This window comes from Borostomias antarcticus (assembly GCF_949987555.1).
Source record: "Borostomias antarcticus genome assembly, chromosome: 7".
NCBI classification, from domain to species: domain Eukaryota; kingdom Metazoa; phylum Chordata; class Actinopteri; order Stomiiformes; family Stomiidae; genus Borostomias; species Borostomias antarcticus.
Window position 1 is genome coordinate 4805299 of NC_140240.1, and position 21336 is coordinate 4826634.

General features: G+C 44.9%; 1 protein-coding gene across 3 annotated transcripts; it reads right to left on the bottom strand.

The window, feature by feature from the left end:
* Window positions 1-3774: 3774 nt before the first annotated feature.
* On the bottom strand, window positions 3775-18560 carry zmynd8 (zinc finger, MYND-type containing 8). 3 transcript variants are annotated; one of them, XR_014630537.1, is made up of 21 exons: window positions 18450-18560; window positions 13788-13858; window positions 13317-13471; window positions 12480-12701; window positions 12168-12281; window positions 11206-11298; window positions 11017-11104; window positions 10870-10925; window positions 10712-10789; window positions 10492-10607; window positions 9877-10376; window positions 9445-9576; window positions 9148-9306; window positions 8460-8990; window positions 7462-7989; window positions 7094-7308; window positions 6680-6760; window positions 6524-6602; window positions 6195-6434; window positions 4311-5168; window positions 3775-4111 (listed from the first exon to the last, which is right to left on the bottom strand). XR_014630537.1 is itself a non-coding variant. In XM_084440819.1 (21 exons), exons 3-21 carry the CDS (start codon window positions 13810-13812, stop codon window positions 4999-5001), a joined length of 3582 nt encoding a protein of 1193 aa, XP_084296945.1. In that variant the 5' UTR covers window positions 13813-13858; window positions 16959-17091; window positions 17441-17636; the 3' UTR covers window positions 3775-4998. The 3 variants fall into 3 exon arrangements, 2 of the variants coding, with proteins under 2 accessions (XP_084296945.1, XP_084296944.1); XM_084440819.1 differs by lacking the exon at window positions 18450-18560 and adding exons at window positions 16959-17091; window positions 17441-17636 and having other exon boundaries at window positions 3775-5168; XM_084440818.1 differs by having other exon boundaries at window positions 3775-5168.
* Between the last annotated feature and the right edge of the window lie 2776 nt (window positions 18561-21336).

Here is a 21336-nt window from a genome sequence, read left to right on the forward strand (position 1 = left end):
ATTTTTGTTGGGCTCTCCCTCTATAGCTCCTTCTAGACTGTGGTGTCCAGGTGTGCCTCTTTCAGTGCCCTATTGAAACGCTGAATGGCTTATTGATTGTAAATTGCCAGTATACAAGCCAGGACACCATAATGTATAGTATATAGGCTATATACAGTATAGTATAATGCCTGGTGTCCTGTCTTGGATCCAATCCTTTTGATTAAAATGGAACAAACAGCATAGCTCAGGGAGATTCTCCTGATGATCCTCAGGGGGATGTGGGAGCTGATGGACAAAGTTAGGGAGCAGTGTAGCAAGTAAATTCTGCCGTGTGCTCTACTCTCCCCCAGTTGGTGGACGATGCTATCACCAAACACAGTTATGGACACAAACAGGCTTGATCTCAAAATGAATTCATGTTTGGTATTGGTGTGATCACTGGTACGTATGATTGGTTAGGCATATAGAGGGAATTGTTTTGTGCTCTGTTTTTCTTGGGTGGCCCGCAATCCTATGTTGAGTCCCTAAATTGGCCTTCAGTCATCAAAACTTTATATTACACAGCTACATTATAGCTTTCTTAGGTAGACCAGTTAGGAGAGCAATACACGAGGCCTAATCAAGTCTGCTAGAGATAAAAGCACCGCACAGTAGGCTACTCAAGTAATTACAAACTGATCTTGATTAATCTGGACCTCGAGGGTCTTTATTGGCTTACTTGCTTAAGGTTGTCCGCCGTGTCCAATGATGACAGTCCTGCCTCTGCTACTTGTGAGACCTCTTGTGGCTGTGGACTGGGGGTGTGGATGTGGTACCGGCTTCATGTCTACTGAGATGTCTTCTGATCTGTTGATCACCTCGGTCCTCCTCAAGCTTTTGGACTCCTTGTTGGCAGAGCTGTTGCAAGATGGTGCGTTGAGCGGCAATGTTCTCCAGCTGGATCGGGTTCAGGCCGCACTTTTTCATGATGGTCTTCAGTTGGTCTCTGTACCGCTTTTTCTGCCCCTCTGCTGAGTGGTGGCCAAACTGGCCATACAGCATCTTACGTGGTAAGCTCTCTTTTCGGCATTCTGATCACATGACCGAGCCAGCCAAGTTGGTGCCTTGTCACGGTACCCTCCATATTGATGCAGTTGGTATTGTGGAGTATTTCATTATGGGTCACAAGGTCATGCCAGCTAGGTTATCCTCAGGATGCACACCCGATGTGGAAGGCCTCAAGCATCCTGAGGTGGCGGCTGTGCAGGGTCCACGCCTCATAGCTTTAGAGGAGAGTTGTGATGACAAATGCCAGTACACAGATATTTTGGTATGGAGGTTGCGAGGTCTTTATTTTGAAAGACCCTTCTCCTGAGTCTGCCAAAAGAAGATGACGCCCGTTTAATCCAGTTTTCCCTTTTGATGCTGCAGTCGTCAGAGAAGAAACTGCCCAGGTATTTAAAGGGAACACTATTGCAAGTGGATTGTTGGAGATGGTGAGGGTTGGTAGATAAGAGTAGAAGCCCACTGGCATAATACTTTGGTCTTTGCCAAGTTTATGGAGAGACCCAGTCTACCATGCTGTATGCCCTTGCAGAAGCTGTGTCATCTGCATACTGTATCTTGATGACATGCTCAGATGTTATTTTTGTGACTGCTTGGAGCCTCGGATGTTAAACAGATTTCCATCAAGTGTGAAGTCCACAGTGAGCCCACTGTCCTTGCTCTCCTCGCGAAGCAGCAATGTCACACACAGGAGGAAGATCTTAAAAAGAACTGTAAGGATGCACCCCGGGCGTACACCAGTGCACACCGTGAAGGGTTCAAATTCCTTGCCTCCAGTGGTCACACATGCCATCATCCCCCCATGGAATTGTTGAAGGATATTGACAAACCTTTATGGGCAGCCAAACTCCAGGAGGATGTTCCACAGAAGCTCCCTGTTAACCGTGGCAAAAGCCTTTGACAGGTCAATAAAGGCTATGAAGAGGTCCTGATGTTGCTTCCTACACTTTTCCTGGAGCTGCCATGCTGTGAACATCATGTCCACAGTACAACAGTTTGTATTGGGTTCTTGGGAAACCCTTGCAAACATAGGGAAAACATGCAAACTCTGCACAGAAAGGCCCTTCTTGCTGTGATGCAGGTGAGCGATTTTGGGGTTCAGTGTCTTGCGCAAGGACACTTCGGCACAATGCTGGGATCGAACCAGGGACCTTGCAGTCCCCAGCCAGCTGCTCTACCTCCCAAGCTATGTGCCACCCCTAAATAATAATGTATCTATCTATTTAGTTGTGGTAGCCTACATTTGTTTTGAACAGACTTATTCCCTGCAGCCCATACTGTAGATGGATGTCCTAGGGTCAGTGAGGATCTGGAGGAAAAAATAAGGGAGCAGAGTTTCAGGACTATGCAAAGACTGTGCCAGATGAGAAAATGATCTTGCCAATCAACGTTGGTTCTGAGGAAATTGAAATACAAATAGCTACTACGCTGGGCAGGTTTTGGAGTGATGACAGCGAGCAGCGGTTGAAGTTAGCACATGATAGATGGTTCATCCAATCATCTGACAAGTATTTTTGAAAGTGCCCGCTCTTTTCCAAACAGTTTCCAATGGAGAGTTCCCATATGGTTGTGTGAAGGAAAACCATCTGGCGAGTCAGGTTAGGAATTCTCACCTCGGTGGACAAAAATGTATGAAACTTTTACATTTGCCATTTGGACCCATATTGTCCATCTTGATGGATTTTTCTGCAGCTTGGAATTTTGGCAAAACCTATAAAAAGTTTCTTCTCATGAACACTTCAGTCACCATCGCACATGTGTACTCTTAGGTATTCTCTCCACCAAGGATTATAAGGACAAGGTAAGGTCGTTCCGTGATTTGTGGCTTGACAAAGTTGGTACTTTACGCCAAGTACTGCAGTGCCCATTCAAATCGTGCACACGGTGCCCTCTGGCTGCTAGGTGGTATATATAATTGTACCCATAGTAAATGTGTGACAAACGTTGTTGGGTTGAAAGATGACTGCCATATAGTAGATGGCACTGTGATACCCTACTGAAAAATCCAGCTGGAACCAGCTACAAACTACTCGGGCTGTATCCATAGGCCACCTCATTGCTGCTTGTGGCTATATTTTTTTTTCTTCTATTATTTGTATTAAACCCAGTCTTTTCTGTTATGTTCTGTAAAGCACTTTGCAAAACACTGTCAAAACGTGCTATACAAATAATCCAGCTTTATTGCCAGGTATGTTTTTACACATCTGGCAATAAAACTGATTTATTTGCATAGAACTTTTTAAAAACAATGTTTTACAAAGTGTTTTACAGAACATAACAGAAAAGACTGGGTTTAATACTATATATATATATATATATAAGTAAATATTTATATATATATACATATATATATATATATAAAGTCATATATATATATATATAAGTAAATATATATATATATATATATATATATATAAAGTCAATGTCATTTTATTTATATACTTTAGCACCATTCATACAAATCAATGTAGCACAGTGCTTTACATAAAAAGATGGATAAAAACATAAATCATGTTCTTTATAATAGAATATAGCCGCAAGCGGCAATGAGATGGGGTCCTGCTGATACACCTGCAATAATAAAGTTGATGATGCAAGGGAACTTCAGTGGTCGCGCTTTCAGCAAACACACCATTGGTGGAAACAAGAAAATCACATACTTGGTCTAACACATTTATAAAAAACACAGTATATTTTTATTATTATTTTTTGTACAGAATGTAAACAACAGCAGTTCGTCCAGCTGACAAGAAATACAGTAGGCTACAAAAACAGTTCCATTCTGTGGTCTCCGCAGGAGTAGGGAGAAGGAATTGTTACAGTGCAGTAAACTAGGAGTTCTGAGGCAAGTGTCTTGAAACTGTGACATCATTCAGTTTACTTGTACAAATAAAAGGTTGAGTGGATAAAGAAATTGCTGTCTCATTCATCTCCTGCATGTAGATTTGGTTGTAGTGTTGCAGAAACAGAATAAGGAAGCCTACCTAACATTGTGACCTCCACCCCCAACTCTGTGGTACAGATTTGTTGAAGACCATTTCCATATTTCTCCAGGTGTTTTCTTAAGTCTAGGTTTATGTATTTTCTGTAAAATAAAAACTAGATTTTAATGCAGTATTGTAATTTATTTTACAATGGCAGTAATATAAAATGAAACAGAGAACAGTGAAGGTAGATACCCAATATAAGCACAGGCGTTGGAAACATTTTGAAACATGGGTCAAGAGAGGAGGAAAGAATTTGAAAAACATTCTTTAATAGAACAAAAATAGAATAATTCTTACTTTCAATTTCTGTACCATATTCAGATTCATCAGGGAATCCACTTTACATATGTTATGTAATCTCTGTCATATACGTTGGATGATATACCAGTAGAACTATAAATAATTTAACATAAAAAATGAAAAGGGTAATTCACAGACATTTGAGTCAACAGTCATCTGATGTTTTCCCCCTCTCTGCTCCATTGAAATTTGGTTTGTCATTTTGATCGTCGGTTACACAGTACCAAAACATTATGTATTTCCTCTTAAGTGTTGATCAAGATGGCAAACAGTGACAGATACACTTTTCTATACAGATTAGATATTTCTTCAATTTTGGCCATGGAACACTATCTCTATGTATAAGAGTGTAAAGGAGTGTAATCAGTTGTATTAATAGAAGAGAGAGGTGGGCCTCTTCCCTAATGGTTTATTTTGCTTCATGCTTTGCATTGAGACTCCTTATCATACAGTACACATACAATGGGGAAACAGAGACAACACAGCAACTGTACCACAGGAAAAGTTGAAGCTCAGGCCATCAAAAGTTGGAAAAGTAAACAAAAAAACAGCCTTTTGGATTCCTCCAGAGCAGCAGTGTAAGAGAAATGCTACAGGAAGTCATCCATGTAGTGAAGAAGGTGTCGATAGTTCTATAATACAGGTTCAAGTGCAGTTCCTCACTGTTGGGGTAGATGATTGGGGGTTAGGAAAGACTAACAGTAACACTGTCCTTGCTCTTCTCCATGTCAGAGTCTTTGTCTGTCGGTACACTTGCTGGCATTTCTCTGGGAGAGATCGGCCCACTGCTGGGCTGTCCTGAAACCTTGGTTGGAGCATCAGCTGTGGACTCAGGCTCCTGTTGCGAGGCCGTTGCTAGAAATTTGGAACAGGACAAAATACATACATACACAAAAACGGAATAAGCTGACATCCCCACACAAGTTCAATTGTGTGTTCAATTGTGACCCCTCAGTGTACCATGATGAGATTGACACATTCACTAAATGGTGTGACAACAACCATCTCATCCTAAACGTCACCAAAACTCAGGAGGTCGTGCTAGATCCAAGGCGGGTAACTGACCATGAGCCTGTGGTCATCAAAGACCAAGTAATCATCCAGGTGCCCACCTATAAATACCTAGGTATTCAGTTAGACAACCATCTCCTCTGGAATACACACATAGACAACTTGTGTAACAAACTACAGCAGTCTTTATCACCTGAGGCGACTCAGACTTTATGAAGTAAGAAAACAAATCATGATGATTTTCTACCGGTCAATCGTGGAGAGTGTAATCAGATAAGTTTGGTAACTTAACTGTACAACAAAAAAACAGACTAGTCAGCATGCACAAAACAGCCATGAAAATTGTAGGTGAAGGAGATGTCCTTAAATAAACTCTATGAAAAAGCTGTCCTGGATAAGGCGAATAAGATCATCGCAGAGCCCCAACATCCGCTCTCCACAGAATAGTCCTCCCCCTAGGAAGGAGGCTTCGCATGCCAAGATGTAATAATAATCGCCTAAAACTATCTTTTGTCCCAGTCTCCATTAAATTGATAAACTCACTTAAGCAGAAACGGTAATTATATGACCACCAGCACCTGCACTCTGAAACACCACTTGAAGGGTTATGTGCAATATCTATCAAATGCCATGTCCAGATGGAAGCTGCTGTCAAAATCACTCAATGTTTGCTGTTGACGTTGTTGTTTCTTTTGCCTGTTGTATGTAATGTCTCTGTTGCACTTTGAAGCATTACGGTACTATGCCCAAGACAAGTTTCCCCACTGGAACAATAAAGTATAATCAATCAATCAATCAATCAATCAATCAATCAATTCCTGGTACAAAATAAGTAATTTGCTATTAAAAGTGTCTGATTAGGACTGTTACCTGACTGTGTGCATGACTTCATGTGTTCTGGCCAATGGGCTTGCTGGCAGGGGTAATCACAATAGCTTGTGTTCCAGCAGCAGTAGAAGATGGCCTCCTTCCTGCAGTTGGCACACCACTGCTTCTTCTTGGTCTCATCCACTGCCTGTTGCTTCTCCACCTCCATCTGCTTCTTCACCTCAGCCACCAGACGCTCTCTCTCCTGCTCTAAACTCTGTCTCATCTCTGCCATCGTCAACTCTGCACATGGGCACATACACAAACAACCGTTATTAAATGACGAATGATGCAGTTTTCAACAAAATAAATCTGTATAAGCACCTTGTTACCTAGATTGTGCTTCATTTCTGACAATTCCTGTTGATGCAGCCACTGCAGTTTTTCAATTTCAATTCTCAGTCGTCTAATCTGTGAGAGACAGGGGCACCAATTTATTGGATCATGCTGTTGTTACAATCAGGGTGTTATTTAGGTCAGATGCATACCTCTGCTATTGTGTTCCCTGATGTGCTTTTGGAAAGGTCAGTGTAGATCTCAGTCATTGTCCCTTTAATTGCATCCATTATCTGAAAAGGAATATGTAAGTACATTTATTTTTCACAGAACCGCCGATCTTCCAGTGCAAAACCATGACAAAAACAGTTAGAGGAGTAGTAAAGGGAAAATGCATGTTTAGCCCTGTTTTAAGGTTACTTATGATCATATACAATGTTTCAGATCAAGAAGTTGACAAAACTAGCACTTTTGAGAAAGTCCGATAATTGCTCTACCACCGTTTTAGTCATACAATGGATGTGGGTGCGCACCTTGAAAAATCTTTCTAAAACATGTTTGCATGCATTTTCCCTTTACTACTCCTTTAATTTGCACTGTGTTGATCCATACAGGCCTGCACTCACTTTGTTAGTGTACTTGGCAATGTCTGCTGCTACATCTGCAGAGGCAGTAGGGATCTGGAAGTCTCCAGCCATGGAGGAAGAGGAGGAGGAGGAGGAAGAGGAGGCGGCTGTACCCGACCCTGGGGCTGCCATCATGGCCACTGAAGCTGGGCTACTGGTTACCAGGGTAACTGCCGATGTGGATGTACTGAGTGGAGTGTCCTTCTGCTGGACAGCTAGATTAAGCAACAAGAGGAACAAATCAGTCACATCAACGTTTAGATTCTGGAATCCAATGGTGTAGTTGATTCATCTCCTGTTGTGCCTTGGTACAAATATAGAAAATTCATACTTGAAAAGTTTGTTAATTACATAATCGAGTGATCTACCTTTCACTGCTTGCCTGGTCTGGTACCGCGTGCTTTGGGACGGCTGCTGGGCTGACACTGATAACGATGGTGTTCCAGTGGCTGGGGTCTGGGGCAGTGTTTGTGTCTGCATCTGGCTAGCCTGCACCTGCCCCAACACTGGTGTCTGCAGTTGGGTGGTAGCAGGCTGCTGATTCTGCTGCTGCCGCTGCACCTTCTGCATGTGCCACTTCTGGGAGGAGGTCTGGAACTTGGTGGTGGGGTTCCACACCACAGCCCTCTGCACCACTGGGACTGTCTCCCTGGGCAGCAGGGGGCGCTGTTTCTTCACCGCTGTGGTGGTGGCGGAGGTGGAGGAGACTGGGGTTGTGGTCATGGTCGTGTTGGGCAGGGTGGCTGGGCTTGTAGTGGGAGCAGCAGTAGTGAAGGAGACCATGTTGAGAGGGACTGCCATAGGAGACTGAGAAGGCTCTTTGACACTGGATGTAGAGGAGGGGCCTGGGTTGTTTTGAACTTGGGTAAGGGAACTTGAAGGGGTGGAAGTTTTACCTACAATTAAAAAAACACAACTTAATCAGGTATGAAACCTTTTGACACAGGTTATACTTTTTCTTAGTATTTCACGGACACACCAAATAATAATCAGATCCTGAAAGTCTAAAAAGTCTAAAGCCCAAACACCCAACACACACCAACCTCACGGTCTGCAGAAACAGTGGCGGTCTGACAGGCGTCTGTTGGACTCACTTTCTGGACAATTCAACATAGAATTGCTGGACAATTCAACATAGAATTGCTGTTGCAATCAGTTAGACTTGGTGAGTCATATCGATTTCAAGCCAATCAGAGCACCGTGAACACTGGGTTGTTACTATAATGACTGGGCTAAATTCCGTCTGATTCTCAAAGAGTTGTCAGGAAGTCGGCACACCGTCAGGTTGGTGTGTTTTGAGTTGAATATGTAGTACCTATACTGTAGTACCATTCGCCAGAAAGTGGTGGACAGCAGATGGACTCACCCTCTGTCTTAACAGCTGGAGGATCTTTAGTAGCGGTTGCGTCCTTCCTGCTCCTCTTCCTCTCTCTGCCCCCCTGGTCCTCCCCAAGGTCGATAACCAGCTCCCTCTCAGAATCTGAGTCCTCAACAGGTGTGGGCTGCCTGAGCTCCTCTTTCACTTGGGGCTTCTCTCTGGGGGCAGGAGAGGGCGGGGCACCTTTAGCTGTCTCTGGAGACTCTTTATCAGAGTCTGTGACCTGTTTCTCTTTAGATGATGGTTCCAAGACATTGGCTGGTGCCACTGTGCCCACTATGGTCGTTGTGGCCGCTGTTGAGGCCTCTGTCTTGCTCTCCTTATCTTGGCTTGGGGATGACTGGTCCTTGGGCCCTCTCTCCTTCTCACACTTCTCAGAAGCCTTGGTGTCCTGGGCCTCCTTAGGCTTCTGCTCCTCGTCACTGGCATACTCACTGTCGCTGGAGTCTGTTTTGTCAGAGTCCTCCGAATCACTGTGCTCAACACCCTTATACACGTCCTCAGAGATATCATCTATACCTGGGAGCAGCAGGAGAAGATGTGAAGGAATGATGGGTCTAGTAACGGCTTAAAAGCGGCCTGGTAATATTGGGGCACAAATACTCCCCACGTTTGCTTTAATTCCTCCCGAGTTCAAATTTGCTTTATGATAGCTGCACTGTAAGTGATCACTCACCTAACTGGGCCTTGCAGCTTTCTATAGTTTTGTCCAAGTTGAGCTGGAAGCGGCTTCTGATCTGTCTCTTAGGTGAGGTGAGGACCACTGACGCCCCCTGCTGTTGCTGCTGCACAGTCTCACTCAGCTCCTTCAAGTCCATCTCTGCTTTGCTTCGATCTGACACGACATCACAAAAGCAAATTATTTCACACAATATGTCTTATGGTAAATGGGTCACAATAGTGTGCTATTATCACAATACAGTGCAATACTGCACATTTAAAATGGTTGTACAAGGCTAGTAGGGAGCCTCACCCAGGTTGAGATTGAGGATGCTCCCTGTAGTAGCAGTCTTCTCCTGTTTGGGTGTGACGGGGAGGGCAGGGCCTGGTTTAGGACTATCCATTGCACTGCTTGTGGCAACAGGTCGAGTTGAGGCAGGTGATGCTGAAGAGAGAGTAAAGATGCATAATAATTTTAGTATTCTCTGTCTGAACCGTAGGTTGGTACACAACCGGTAAAATGAAAGCTAGATAACACTAAATTTGTTTTGTGTTTAAAGGCCTTTTTGTTGAAGACCTCAAGTAGTAAATAAGAGTGTGTTCCTGTTGTATGTATTCTATTTATGCGACATACTGTACTGTACAGTACTCATTAAGTACACTCCGTCAGGCTGCTATATGCATACATATACATACATATATATATATATATATATATATATATATATATATAGGTGTGTAGTACCTGTGCAGTCCATGGACTCCTCCCCTGCGCTGAAGTGGCTGCTCGGGGCTCTGGCTTGGCTCTTGTCTGGTGTCTCCTGCTCCCCATCAGAGCCTGTGTGGGCGGAGGAGTTGGTGCTCATAGGGGAACGGGGCATGTCCGTCAGAGAGATCCTCCGCCCGGCGCTCCCTCCCATCCCACCCACCCCTGAGATCATACTCCTGGCCATGGGCACCTTGGGGGACGCGGTCATGTCGAAGCTGAACTTGATCTTCTCCTGCTTCTCAGGCCGGACGGAGCCAGAGGAGGGGTTGGCGGGGTCTAGGAGCATCTGATACTGGTTGTCAGGGGTGTAAGGTGTCCTGAAGGGGGCATAGTTGAAGACCCCAAACTTCCTCTTCATGTTCTCCACATAGACCTCCATCTCCTGCATGGCGCTGTTGAAGATGCTCTTGGTCTTCTTGACCGAGAAGGGAATCTCTTTGGACATGAGGTAGCAGTTGTTTAAGGGGACCCATGCCCTGGAGGGTTGTGATGAAGAGCATGTTAATATTACAGGCTAAAAAAAAAGACATTATGCTGCAAAGTAAAAAAAGAAGAAAAAATATACTCCCTCCCAAATGACCTGGGCCTCACCTATCATGTTGCCCAAAGAAGCGAGCGTCCACCTGGCCATCTTTGTCCCGCAGAGCTTTGGCTGGCCAGAATGGAAAGCCCTTCAGCTTGGCCCATACCAGAGGATGAGGATTACTCTGAGCACAGAGAATATGAAGACTAGTTAGTGAAAATACTAGTATGTTAACATAAGTAGCCACAAAGTCTTTTGCATAAAAAATAATGATGTAACAGAGCTTACACATGGCTCACAGAACCAGTTGTCTCTCTTCTGGCAGGCTGACAGATAGCACTCAGGACACACCTCAATCTCATTCATCTGGAAGAGAATTCAACATACTGTAGATGTGAGTTTTTATAGTAAGAATCTTAGATCCTATTCCTCTAAAACAAACGTACCTCATGTTCACAGATTTTCACTATGACTTTAGCTGTGGCTGTGAGCTTGTGATTGCCTAAAACAGGGAGATCAAAATTAGTGAACTTAAACAAATCTCTGACCAAAAAATCAAATGTTATGCAATGAATTAAACCCAGGACACTAACCTCCATTATAAATTATACAGTTATGTAAAATCCATTTTACATCTGCCAAGAAAGCCTCTGTGCAGCCATACATTTTCTTTTTTATGTTCTGGAAAAAGCCGATGAGGAAGTCAGAGAGGAACAACTCATGAAGTGGTTTGGGATAGTATTTCAAACCTTTGTGGTAAGACACAGTAGACAGTTGTTTACCTTTTCTAATGTGCACAGGTCCATGGCGTGAAATATATACTCGGCATAATCCGGATGTTGTTCAAGAGATACGGGTTTCTGAAAAGGCTCAGTCTGGATAAGAGTAGAGAGGAGAGATACATACCCAATGAATACGCCTACCTATTGTAAATACTGTACCAGCATAACTCACTGCATAACTTCCAACACCACAACACGCACATACACACACAACACACTAGCAGCCCAGGACAGACAACATCAACTAAAAACTCCAACAGACGAACAGAAACCCACTCCACACCAGGAGAGAAAAAAAAAACAACGGGGGTAAAAATATGGTGGGTTCTTTTTGTTAGTGTGTTGGATTGATTACCCAATTAAAAGCCTTTCTCTGCGTAGCGCCTGCATGGGGGGAGTGAGATGACGAGCGTGGTTGGTCCTGAAAGAGAGTATAAGATGGGGAACTGTATCCTCACCACAAACTGCACCCTTAGTTCAATGTAGCCTTTCCGTGTTGTTATGATGGAGGACTGGATTAATAACATGACTGAGGTGGTTTAAAAGGCTAACCCAAAACATACTTCACAATCAATCTTGTAAAGTACATTTTGGTAGGGTGCATTTATGTAGTAGTGGAATGAAAAAAGCATGACTGCAAGTTATGCTGTCTCTGAAGACACACACAAGACCATTCTATTGTGCTTGTATCATGTGGAAACATGACTTTGGCAGACTAAACCTATTAACTCATTGACCATTAGTACTAGTAGGATATTCTTAAACCAAAGAATCAATGTAATTGTTAGAAAACACAAAAGGGAAAAAAATGTGTTGGGGGGGGGGGGGGGGAGGGGAAGGGAAAGTGGTAGCACATCAGTGCTTGTAGAGGATTTATGGTGTCCAGAGCGAACAGGGCTCCTCAGGGCAGGAGAGGAGGGGAGAGGAGGGGAGAGGAGGGGGGGTTGGGTCAGTGCACTTACACCTGGCTGTTTCATCTTCTGGAGGGCAAACTTCAGCAGGTAAGAAAGCTGGTCTAAAGTGAGCATCATCATGGCTTTACTCTGAGTCTCTATGCACTCTGCCACTGTTATTTTCTGAAAGAGGAGGAGAACAGGCTGTCAAATTAAACTGTCCAGTCCAGTCCAATTTCACAGTCTCAATGTTCCTTGTTACCTCTGCATAAATATGTTGTTTTTCCCGGGATGTCTAGTTCTCAACCCCAACATTTATTTGAGGTACCAGGTGACCCCCATATGGTTTTCAGCCAATCGGACATACACACAAGCGAGTACCTCACACTCTGGGCAGAACCAGTCGCCCTCGGGCTCGGCTGGCAGTTTGAGGCACTTGGCGTGGTACACCCTGGGGCAGAGCTCACAGCAGAGCACCTGGCCCTCGCGGTGGCACAGCCAGCAGTAGAAGTCATTTCTGCCGTCCTGCGGTACAACATCAACAGGGTCTGTGGTGAGTGCTGGCTGCTTCACATAGTAAAAGGGACCATGTCTTAGCTCTGACTGGAATGCAGGCAAAAGAAACACAAGATTGGGGGGCATTAAAATCAGGCGTGAGATTACATGAGCAGCACAGCATACATGCACACAGTCAACGTACATAATTATTGGCAAAACAGAGAGTATGTTGAGTCATGAATGTTCTTCTTGGCTGATTAATCATACCACGTACAGTACAGAGCTAAAGAGAATCAGTCTCTAGCCTGTATTAAAATCTCCATCGACCTCAATCATCCATCTGATCAGAATAGCCTTCATTATCACTTAGTGGAATTTAGTGCAGCAGTTTTTATACACACCCACGACCATTTAGCGATGGGTCAACACAAGCCTTTCTGGTACAACTCGGTTCAGGCTCAGGCTCTAATCAGATTATGTAAAACACCTTGTTGTAGATATGAGCATATAGGCTACTGATATAACAGAATTGTTTTGCACAACAGGCAATTTAGCAAAACATGCATGCAAATCAAAAGGTTCAAAATACCAATGTATTACACCAGGTATCATACCGAAGTTAAAATGAAAACAAATATTTTAGACCCATTTTCATGATAACAGGTCTTTTCCAGCAACATGGGCAGAGAGCGACACCGGGGCAGGAGGTGGAAGCTGCACCTGGTCTTTGTTGCTGCTGACCGCTCCTGGTTTTTTCTTCTTTTTCACCGGACTGGGGGAGGTCTCAGCTGGGGAGTGGCCGTTGGATGAATGAGGAGGGCTGCTGGGGACTTTACGTTTCTGGGACGCTCGCTCTGCTGACCCGGGGTCTGAAACTGCAGCCAGAGGGCAAAGGTCATATAAGCTCAGGGTGGCTGATTTATCATTCCTAAAACAGGTTTGCAGTATATCTTGATGGAGAGAGCAGTAGATTTTCATACAGTGGAACTGGAACACGGCTAGTAACCATAGTGACAAAGCCTTGAAGCAATGAAGCACATCGTGCTCGTCCTGCAGCTCAGCTCTCTATCAGGTCTCTAGAAACATACACACATCCAGACTCAAACACGGAGCAACACTGAAACCCTTTCACCATCACCACACAGGCTTGTTACTGGCAGACACCTTCAAAATCACAGTAATCTCTCTCACCTTTGGATCTTGTAGAGATCTCCATCCCCTCTACAGCATCCGACTCAGTCTTCACCTCCTCCTCTGACACACTGACGTAGGGAAAAGAGAGGCACCGTCAAAGCCTGAAGCTATAGATGCCTCAAGACTCTCACTGTGGGGTGCTCCAGTGGCTCATCGGTTTAGGCCTGTACCACATGAAGGCAAGACCTTCTCGCAGCGGCCCGGGTTCAAATCCGGCCCGGTCCCTGTGCTGCATGTCCTCCCCTCTCTCTCTCTCCCACCTTTCCTGTCAGTCTACACTGTCCTATATAATAATAAAGCAGAAATGCCCCCAAAAATCGTTTAAAAAAATAAATAAAAAAGACTCACTGTAACGGGCATGGCTCTGCCATTAGTAGCTCAGAGTATATTTATTTAATGTCACTGGGCAATATAAAGATATAAAGTACTCTAGATGAGAACAAGCACCTGCTTAAGTAGTTGAGGGAGACACATGGGAGTGATATATAGCACTTTCTCTGGTTTCATTTCCAGAGACAAGTTTGGCTGTTAAGGTCCACTTTTTAACCGACTGACTCACCAGTTAGACTCAGTCAGCCCACTACAATGGGCTTATTCTTTGACTGTGGTTCATTTTGCCTGCAGGCAAACTTGTCTAAAGCAATGTTGACTGGAATAGGCCCTCGCGATTGGCTTGGGGACAGACTCATCATAAACCCACAGGCCATTGTCAGAAGGTCCATCTCTTTTTGTGGCAAAGCAAAGAGCTTGGACTTTTCCTCTGCTGACACCCCAAATTCCCCCCACGGGGATTATTAAAGTATCTATCTATCTCTACAGAAATGTCTAATTACACATTGGGGTACAGATCCAGATGGTCAGAGTTATATGAATAATGTGGGCAAAGGACACTAAGCTTCTGTTACTGTGTGTTTAAAATGCTGAATAGCTTTATATCATCATGGATGTGATTAGGCTATAATCTAAAGTATCCAAGAGGAATCTATAAATACTTAAGACACACGGGTCAATTTACAATACCATGCCTAGTTAAGAAGAGATATGCTGATATTTTCTAAAGTTACAATCACATCATGGACTTTGGAAGGACTGTTATAAGCAGGGGGTTTGTTCTGCCCTTATCTTTGCACAGTGACGTGTAGGAGCAACAGAGTTTGATGTTGAGTCAATTGTGAATCATGAGCCTACAGCCTTTGGGCCCAGGAGCTAGCCTATTGAGACCTCTAAAGAGACTGGTTCACAAAAGGTAGAACCAAGAGGGTGATGAACCATTAGCAATAACTAACAAGAGATTGAGGAACATTTTATCATCATTTCAAATAAAACTTCCTCCATTACACACACTATTCCCTCAGAAATTCAAAGCAATGAAGAGAAGACATTTGAGGATCCTTGAAGGAAAGCAATCCCCAGGCCTGTATATAAACATGTCATCCACTTCCTTCAGTCAAAAGGGTGTTGTGAGAAAGGAAGACCTTTTGTACCTAGAAAACCATTAAATTGGTTTTACCCCGTAGCTCTGTGAACTGATCAGGCTTGATTTTCAGCCATCACTGTGTCGATCCTGAAAGCCATTTTCTCTGACTCCACAGAAGCAACAGTCTCGCAAAGACGACGGTTTCTGATCCAGCAGTTTTTATTTAGCTCCTGAAGAGACACAATTAGAATGCGAGAGCACTGCATACAAAAACAGCAGCTCACTGTTCTCGCAGAAAATGCATCCTTTTGCTGGCATCCGTCTCTCCCCACCTTTTCCTCCATCCCTCCATCACAGTGTCCGAAAAAGACAGCTGTGACAGCAGCACAGATGTGCAGGGATGGGTGACAGGCTAGTGGCTTTACTGGCCTCCACCTCTCATCCAGCCAGTACAGACAATGTTCCTCAGCAACATCCTCTCCTCCCCAGCCCAGGAGAACAGAGAGGGAGACAGAGAACCATTGGAACACACCAAAAGCAATTCCTTCCCCATCTGCCAAAAACCTTTTCAGATAGAACATTACAGAACATACATATTCATGCACATTCATATAGTCCTTCCTACACCCCCTCTCACGTAACATTCATGCTTCTACGTAGGAAATCAACAGCATACCTTTTTCTTTATGCACAGACAATAAGATTCTTCAGCCTTTTTTAATCTCTCTTTTTTTGCAATTAGGCCGGTGGGTTATGAGGACAAAGATGGGTGTAGAATTTTCCAGAAGGGCCTGCTCTTCCTGCTGCTCTCTCTGCGATTGTCAATCTTTAACCTCAGCTGTGGGCTGCCGATTGGTTTGAGCACCACATGGAGGTGCCTGATTGGGCGCTGGGCTCGGTGTGCCACACAGACTCTCTTCTCCCCTCTCTCCTCAAACACAGTGCTGCAATGCAGAGAGGATTTCGCCTCACTATCACTAAAACCCCTGGAACCGAGTCCCCCACTCCCTCAGAGCCTGTATAGACCACACTGACTGTGTGCCTTTTCTATAACATGGAGGATGCAGTTACACAGGCTGAGAGGGAGCAGATCAGATTCCCTCCCTCTCCCTCCACAGCCCACAGGCAAGTGTGTGTGGCGTCCATTTTGAAGACATTCCCTCCCTGCCCGCTGCGCGCACACACGCACACACACACACATACATGGACACGTACGCACAGCACACTGCTCCATTCGCACTGTTGTGGAGAGAGCACACAGCTTACCAGTAGACCAGCTCACAGGAATGCAGGAAGTCAGAACCTTAACACTGAGCACAAAGGCAAGGCTGAAAATGTCACAGGCCTCCCAATCAAAATGGATGGCTGTGGTTTACAGAAATGAGTTATTATGTTTTACAGACTGTGCTGGAGACAGCTTTTCCCCACTACATGCTGTTCTAATGGAGTTCCCTGTCAAATATCCTCACAAATCTGTGAGGGTTTGGGGATCATATGTACAATAACAATAAAATAACCACAATATTGCCAGTGGAATAAGTCTACATCATTCTGACAGTTCTACTACCTACAACTAACCCCATCTCTGACATCAAGTCCCAAGATTAATGCTGACATCAAAATTAGCTTAATAGTCACCGTAACCACCACCAACAACAACAACAATAGCAACAAGAACAACAACAAAGGCACTGTCTAAGCACCCTTCTCAACATGGAGAACAAATGAGAATGACATGAAGGTTGTCTGACCTTCAAACAGCATGGGTGTGGTGGGGAATAACTGAAAAGAAGGGGCCATCATAAAATGGATTTCTCAAACATGGGCGGGCTGCCTGCCTGCTCGGTGGACAGCAGAGCCGATTCAGCTGCACCCTCGCCAATCCTAACACCAGAGTGGAATGAAGGGATTAGGGGGCATTACCAAACGCCACACCAGTGGGTAAAAAGAAAGAGTTCTGTTCCTCAATCAATACTGAAAGCTGCCCCTGTAGCACAATATCAACTCTGCCAAATCTAATTTAAGGGAAATAACTGAAAACATCCAACACAATTCAAAACTATTCAAATTCAAACCATCCAATTAAATGTATTAACTTTACATATGCTATTCTGTTTTAAACAAGCAAGGATACAGCCATTTAGCTTAACATATGTAGGAGAGAAATGACTAGCCTACTACACACATAAATCTCACAAGCAGCATATTGTGTGCTAAATACATGCATTCCAACCTGTTCAAGAGTTCAGAAACAGATAATCTTGTATATTTATAGGCAGATGATTCTGTTCTGTCCCGTGTACTCTCTCAGAAACAGTCCTTCCTGTCCTCGTCAGGCCTCAAAAACACCCAGCGTGCCTGGAGCCGACGTGCAGAAAGAGGAAGCTCCCTGAAATGGCTGCCACCCCACAGTAGAGAGCAGGCTGTGAATTTAAATACACCATTAGGCCTACTTTACTATCAGATACTAAGATAATGCTTTGGGCACAGTCCCAAATAAGCGACATTTAAATATTTGTTTAGACAAAACCTGTTCAACAAGCATCTGTGCTCATTTTAAAAAGGTTCCGGCAGAGGGTATTTGTGTACTACCCTTAGGCCCACAGGCCTGGTCTAGAATAATACGTTGACTAGACCAGATGAGCCTGTGAGCTATTTTATTGTGAAAGTCCAGCAAGCTAGGAGAACATTTCTATTCTAGGAAAAAGGGCATTAACAACAGTGCCCTCAGCCCTGCTCTGATGCCAGTCTGAGGCCTAAATTATTCTTGCTGTGCTGTCATTTCACCATCTGTTGATTTCACTTGGGGATCCCCTCTTGAATGTGCTCTGCCTACTCTATCTAACCTTCTACCCTTCCCTTGCCCGCTATTTTGAGAACACAGGCCTGTGACAGCCAGACACAAACCCCTCCTACTCTCCCTGGTAAATATATGCAATACTTCAGCACATCTATTAATTAAGAGGCCATCTTGCAAGGTTGTCTACTGTCGGTAGTCAGTCTGAACCCCCAATATGTGACCAGACTTCCCGGCAGAGAAGAGGCGGCCTGCTGTACAGGGCTGTGCTGTGCTGCACTCTGCTTTCTTGTCAGGCTCCACTCCTGAGCTGTGGGGACAAGCAGGCTTTCTCTCCCCCCCTCTGTCTGCCAGACAAACCTGTATTACTGAGGCACAGAATGATCACACACAGTAGCTGGTAGCTTATCAAAGAGGAAGTGAAAGAAAGGAAAATCAGGCTTACCTCTGTGGATGCATGGCTAACAAACTCAGTGTGTTATGTCAATGCTTATTAAAACATGGAGGACAGCCCTCTCAGCCCTCACTCTGCTCAGAGCACAGCCACGGCTCTCCAGGCTGGAAGATCGGCTGCTCTGATAGAAGCCAGGCGGTGAGTGGCCTGCTGTCACGGGGAGGATGTAAGGCAGCTTCTGATTGGCTGAGGTATTTCCTGGCTGCTAATCTTTTGTTCCGCACAGGCAGGCAGAAGCGCTGTGGACATGCAGGGAGAGGAACTAGGCCCAAATCACAGAACAAACAGTTTCGCAAACAGATATGTCAAGAAAGTAGCACACAGCTGTACTGGATTCTTAATCCTTCTGGGCGTACCATATATTGTGTGGAATAAGTGACTGTATTTTCTCCGAAAAGCAAAAGATGTGTACATAAAAAACGGACCATGGGCCCATATGTGAGAAGGCCTTTGTCTCACTGATCCCACCCATAAATTAAGCTAGCCAAAGTGAAAAAAGAAGCTGTTACAAAAATAGGCAACAAGCAGCAGAAAAACAACAAACCGGAGCTCAATGATGTTCTGGCTATGGTAAATTTACTATTAACATAACACAGTAGGCTACTTTTTTCAGTCTATATATATGGTGTAGAATTTTAGGGTTGTAGGATTTAGCCTAGTTGAGGTTTAAACCAGTTGCTAGAGAAAGAGTTTTTTTTTCTTTCTAAAAGTTATTTTCAGATTTTCTGCCATCAGATACCGTTAGGTCTCTCTTAAAATTTGCTGTTGCTATTGCTGTTTTGTTGAGTTGAAACTCCCAATTGGCTTCTGAGTTTTACAGTTCATAATATTATGGGTTTCAAATGTAGTCCTAGACCTGCCATGCTGGGGACCAACACAGGTGTTTCAAATGAATGAATTAGTTCTACTGCATAGGATGTAGGATTATATGCAGTAGAGCCAATCAGATAAATTGAAACACCTGTGTTGGTCCCCAATATGGCAGATCTAGGACTACATTTGAAACCCATGAATTAGTAAAAATGTGTCTCTCTAAATCTGAAGGACGGCGAAATAACTCGCCTGGGCCAACTTGATATGCAATTTGGGCACGAAATCGATAAGTAAATATTGAAATAGCCAGTAGGTACCTCTGTGCTCTTCTTTTTATTTAAAGCAATATGTGCTACATTGATTTGTATGAATTGTGCAATAGAAATAAAATTACATTGATATTGTGCATTTGCCTCGCAGCCGGGGTCCCAGGCGTTGGCCCCAGGCATGAGGTGACGTCACAAAGCCCGCGCAAGCGCAATAGCATCCAAATGTCTCGCAGATCGCGAGAGCCTGCGCAAGTGGCAAAAACAAAAAAATAATTTGCCAACCTAGCTTAAATGTTCGTGGACATTGTAGCTATCTGTCAGTGGATTTTTTTTATTTTTATAGCAGATGTCTTAGTTATATCAAGATTAAGCTATCTATTGGCAACGGAGTGCTTATCGGTGTCATATTTATTCAGTTTGAGTAATTTACGATCGAGCAGAGCTAACTACCTCTGCGATTTGTCACAGTGCTGCCACCAATCGACGAATGCTGCAGTAGCACATGTTTAAAGCTCGTCACGCAAAGTAGGTACAGGTGGAAGATGGCGCAGCCAACATGTTACACACAACCCTTCTCTTGTCACCGTTACAGCCACTACAACAACCACTAGCTATGGTTAGAACTTGGTTTGCGCTAATTTTGCATGTGCTGCTGCAGCATTCAGCGATTGGTGGCAGCACTGTGACGTATCGCACAGAGCACATGCTATTTCCGGTAGAGCGTGGAAGAAGAACCTCTAGACAAAAGACATCTACAGGACTGCATGGTGAGCGTCAGATTTGAAATTCGCCGCCCGGAATAGTCTGGTCACCCTTTTCTATATCCTATCCTGCTATGGATATCGAGAAGCCAGAGTGAGGATTAGGTTAGTTCACCACTTTTGCAGGCAACTGTGTCTCGGTAGAGTGGGTCGTCCAATAATCGTAGGGTCAGCGGCTCCCTAGCCCGGACCTCCTGCTGGCCATTGTCGGGAATACCAACAATACTCGCTGTCTCCTCCCACTGTCCCTCTGAGTTGGGAGTAGCCCCGATGTGACCCCAGAGATACGCTGTCGCTCCTCTAATCTGGGGTCACGTATATACAAGCCTTGTGTCTCGGGTTGTGGCGATTACCTGGCGGCCAAGGACCGACACACGCTGTGTGTAGGGTGCCTGGGGATTTTCCATGCGCAGGCTGCCCTGAAAGACGGCCGATCCTGCGTCTCGTGTTCCGGGCTCACTCCACGGGTCCTGGAGAGAAGGCTGCTCAGGGCTTGCACCGTCGAGAGGGAGCAACCCCTCCCTCCTCCCATCGCCCCCGGATTTGGTGAATCCTCCGGGGATGGAGAGCCGACCGACGACATTCCCCCTCCAGGGGAGCTACTCGTGCCCTCGATGGGGCTAGAGGATGATGGCTGGGGACACGCCATAGACTCGCTCCTCCCCATGGTGGGACCGAGCTGGGTCCTCGGGATCCCGTACGACGACCTCACCGACGAGGCTAGCATGCCTTTCGATAAGCAGGATGTGAGCCTGGAGAACCGGATCTCTCTTTTCTGCAACTCTCTAGGAGGGCCTCCCACAGGCTCGAGGTCCCTTGGCCCACTCCGCTAGACCCCCAGGAGGGGCGCCGGAGTATTTTCAAGGGGAAGATCCTCATCTCTGCCACTCCGCTCCCTCGCCAACTCCTCCCTCTGCACCCTGACTTCGTTGCGGGCATTAAGATGCACTGGGCCCGGCCCCAGTCAGGTAGGATCCCGATCAAGGGATTCTCCAACCTCGATGCCCAGGGTTTGCAGCAGGAGGGGCCCGCTGA

Bases quoted from the DNA above. Each gene is read 5' to 3' on its own strand.
- zmynd8 (XM_084440818.1), bottom strand. The intron at 10,608-10,711 runs GTAAGCTCTGTT...CTCTGTGCTCAG, and splicing joins ACTGGTTCTGTGAGCCATGT to AGTAATCCTCATCCTCTGGT. The intron at 7,309-7,461 runs GTAGATCACTCG...TGCTTAATCTAG, and splicing joins GACCAGGCAAGCAGTGAAAG to CTGTCCAGCAGAAGGACACT.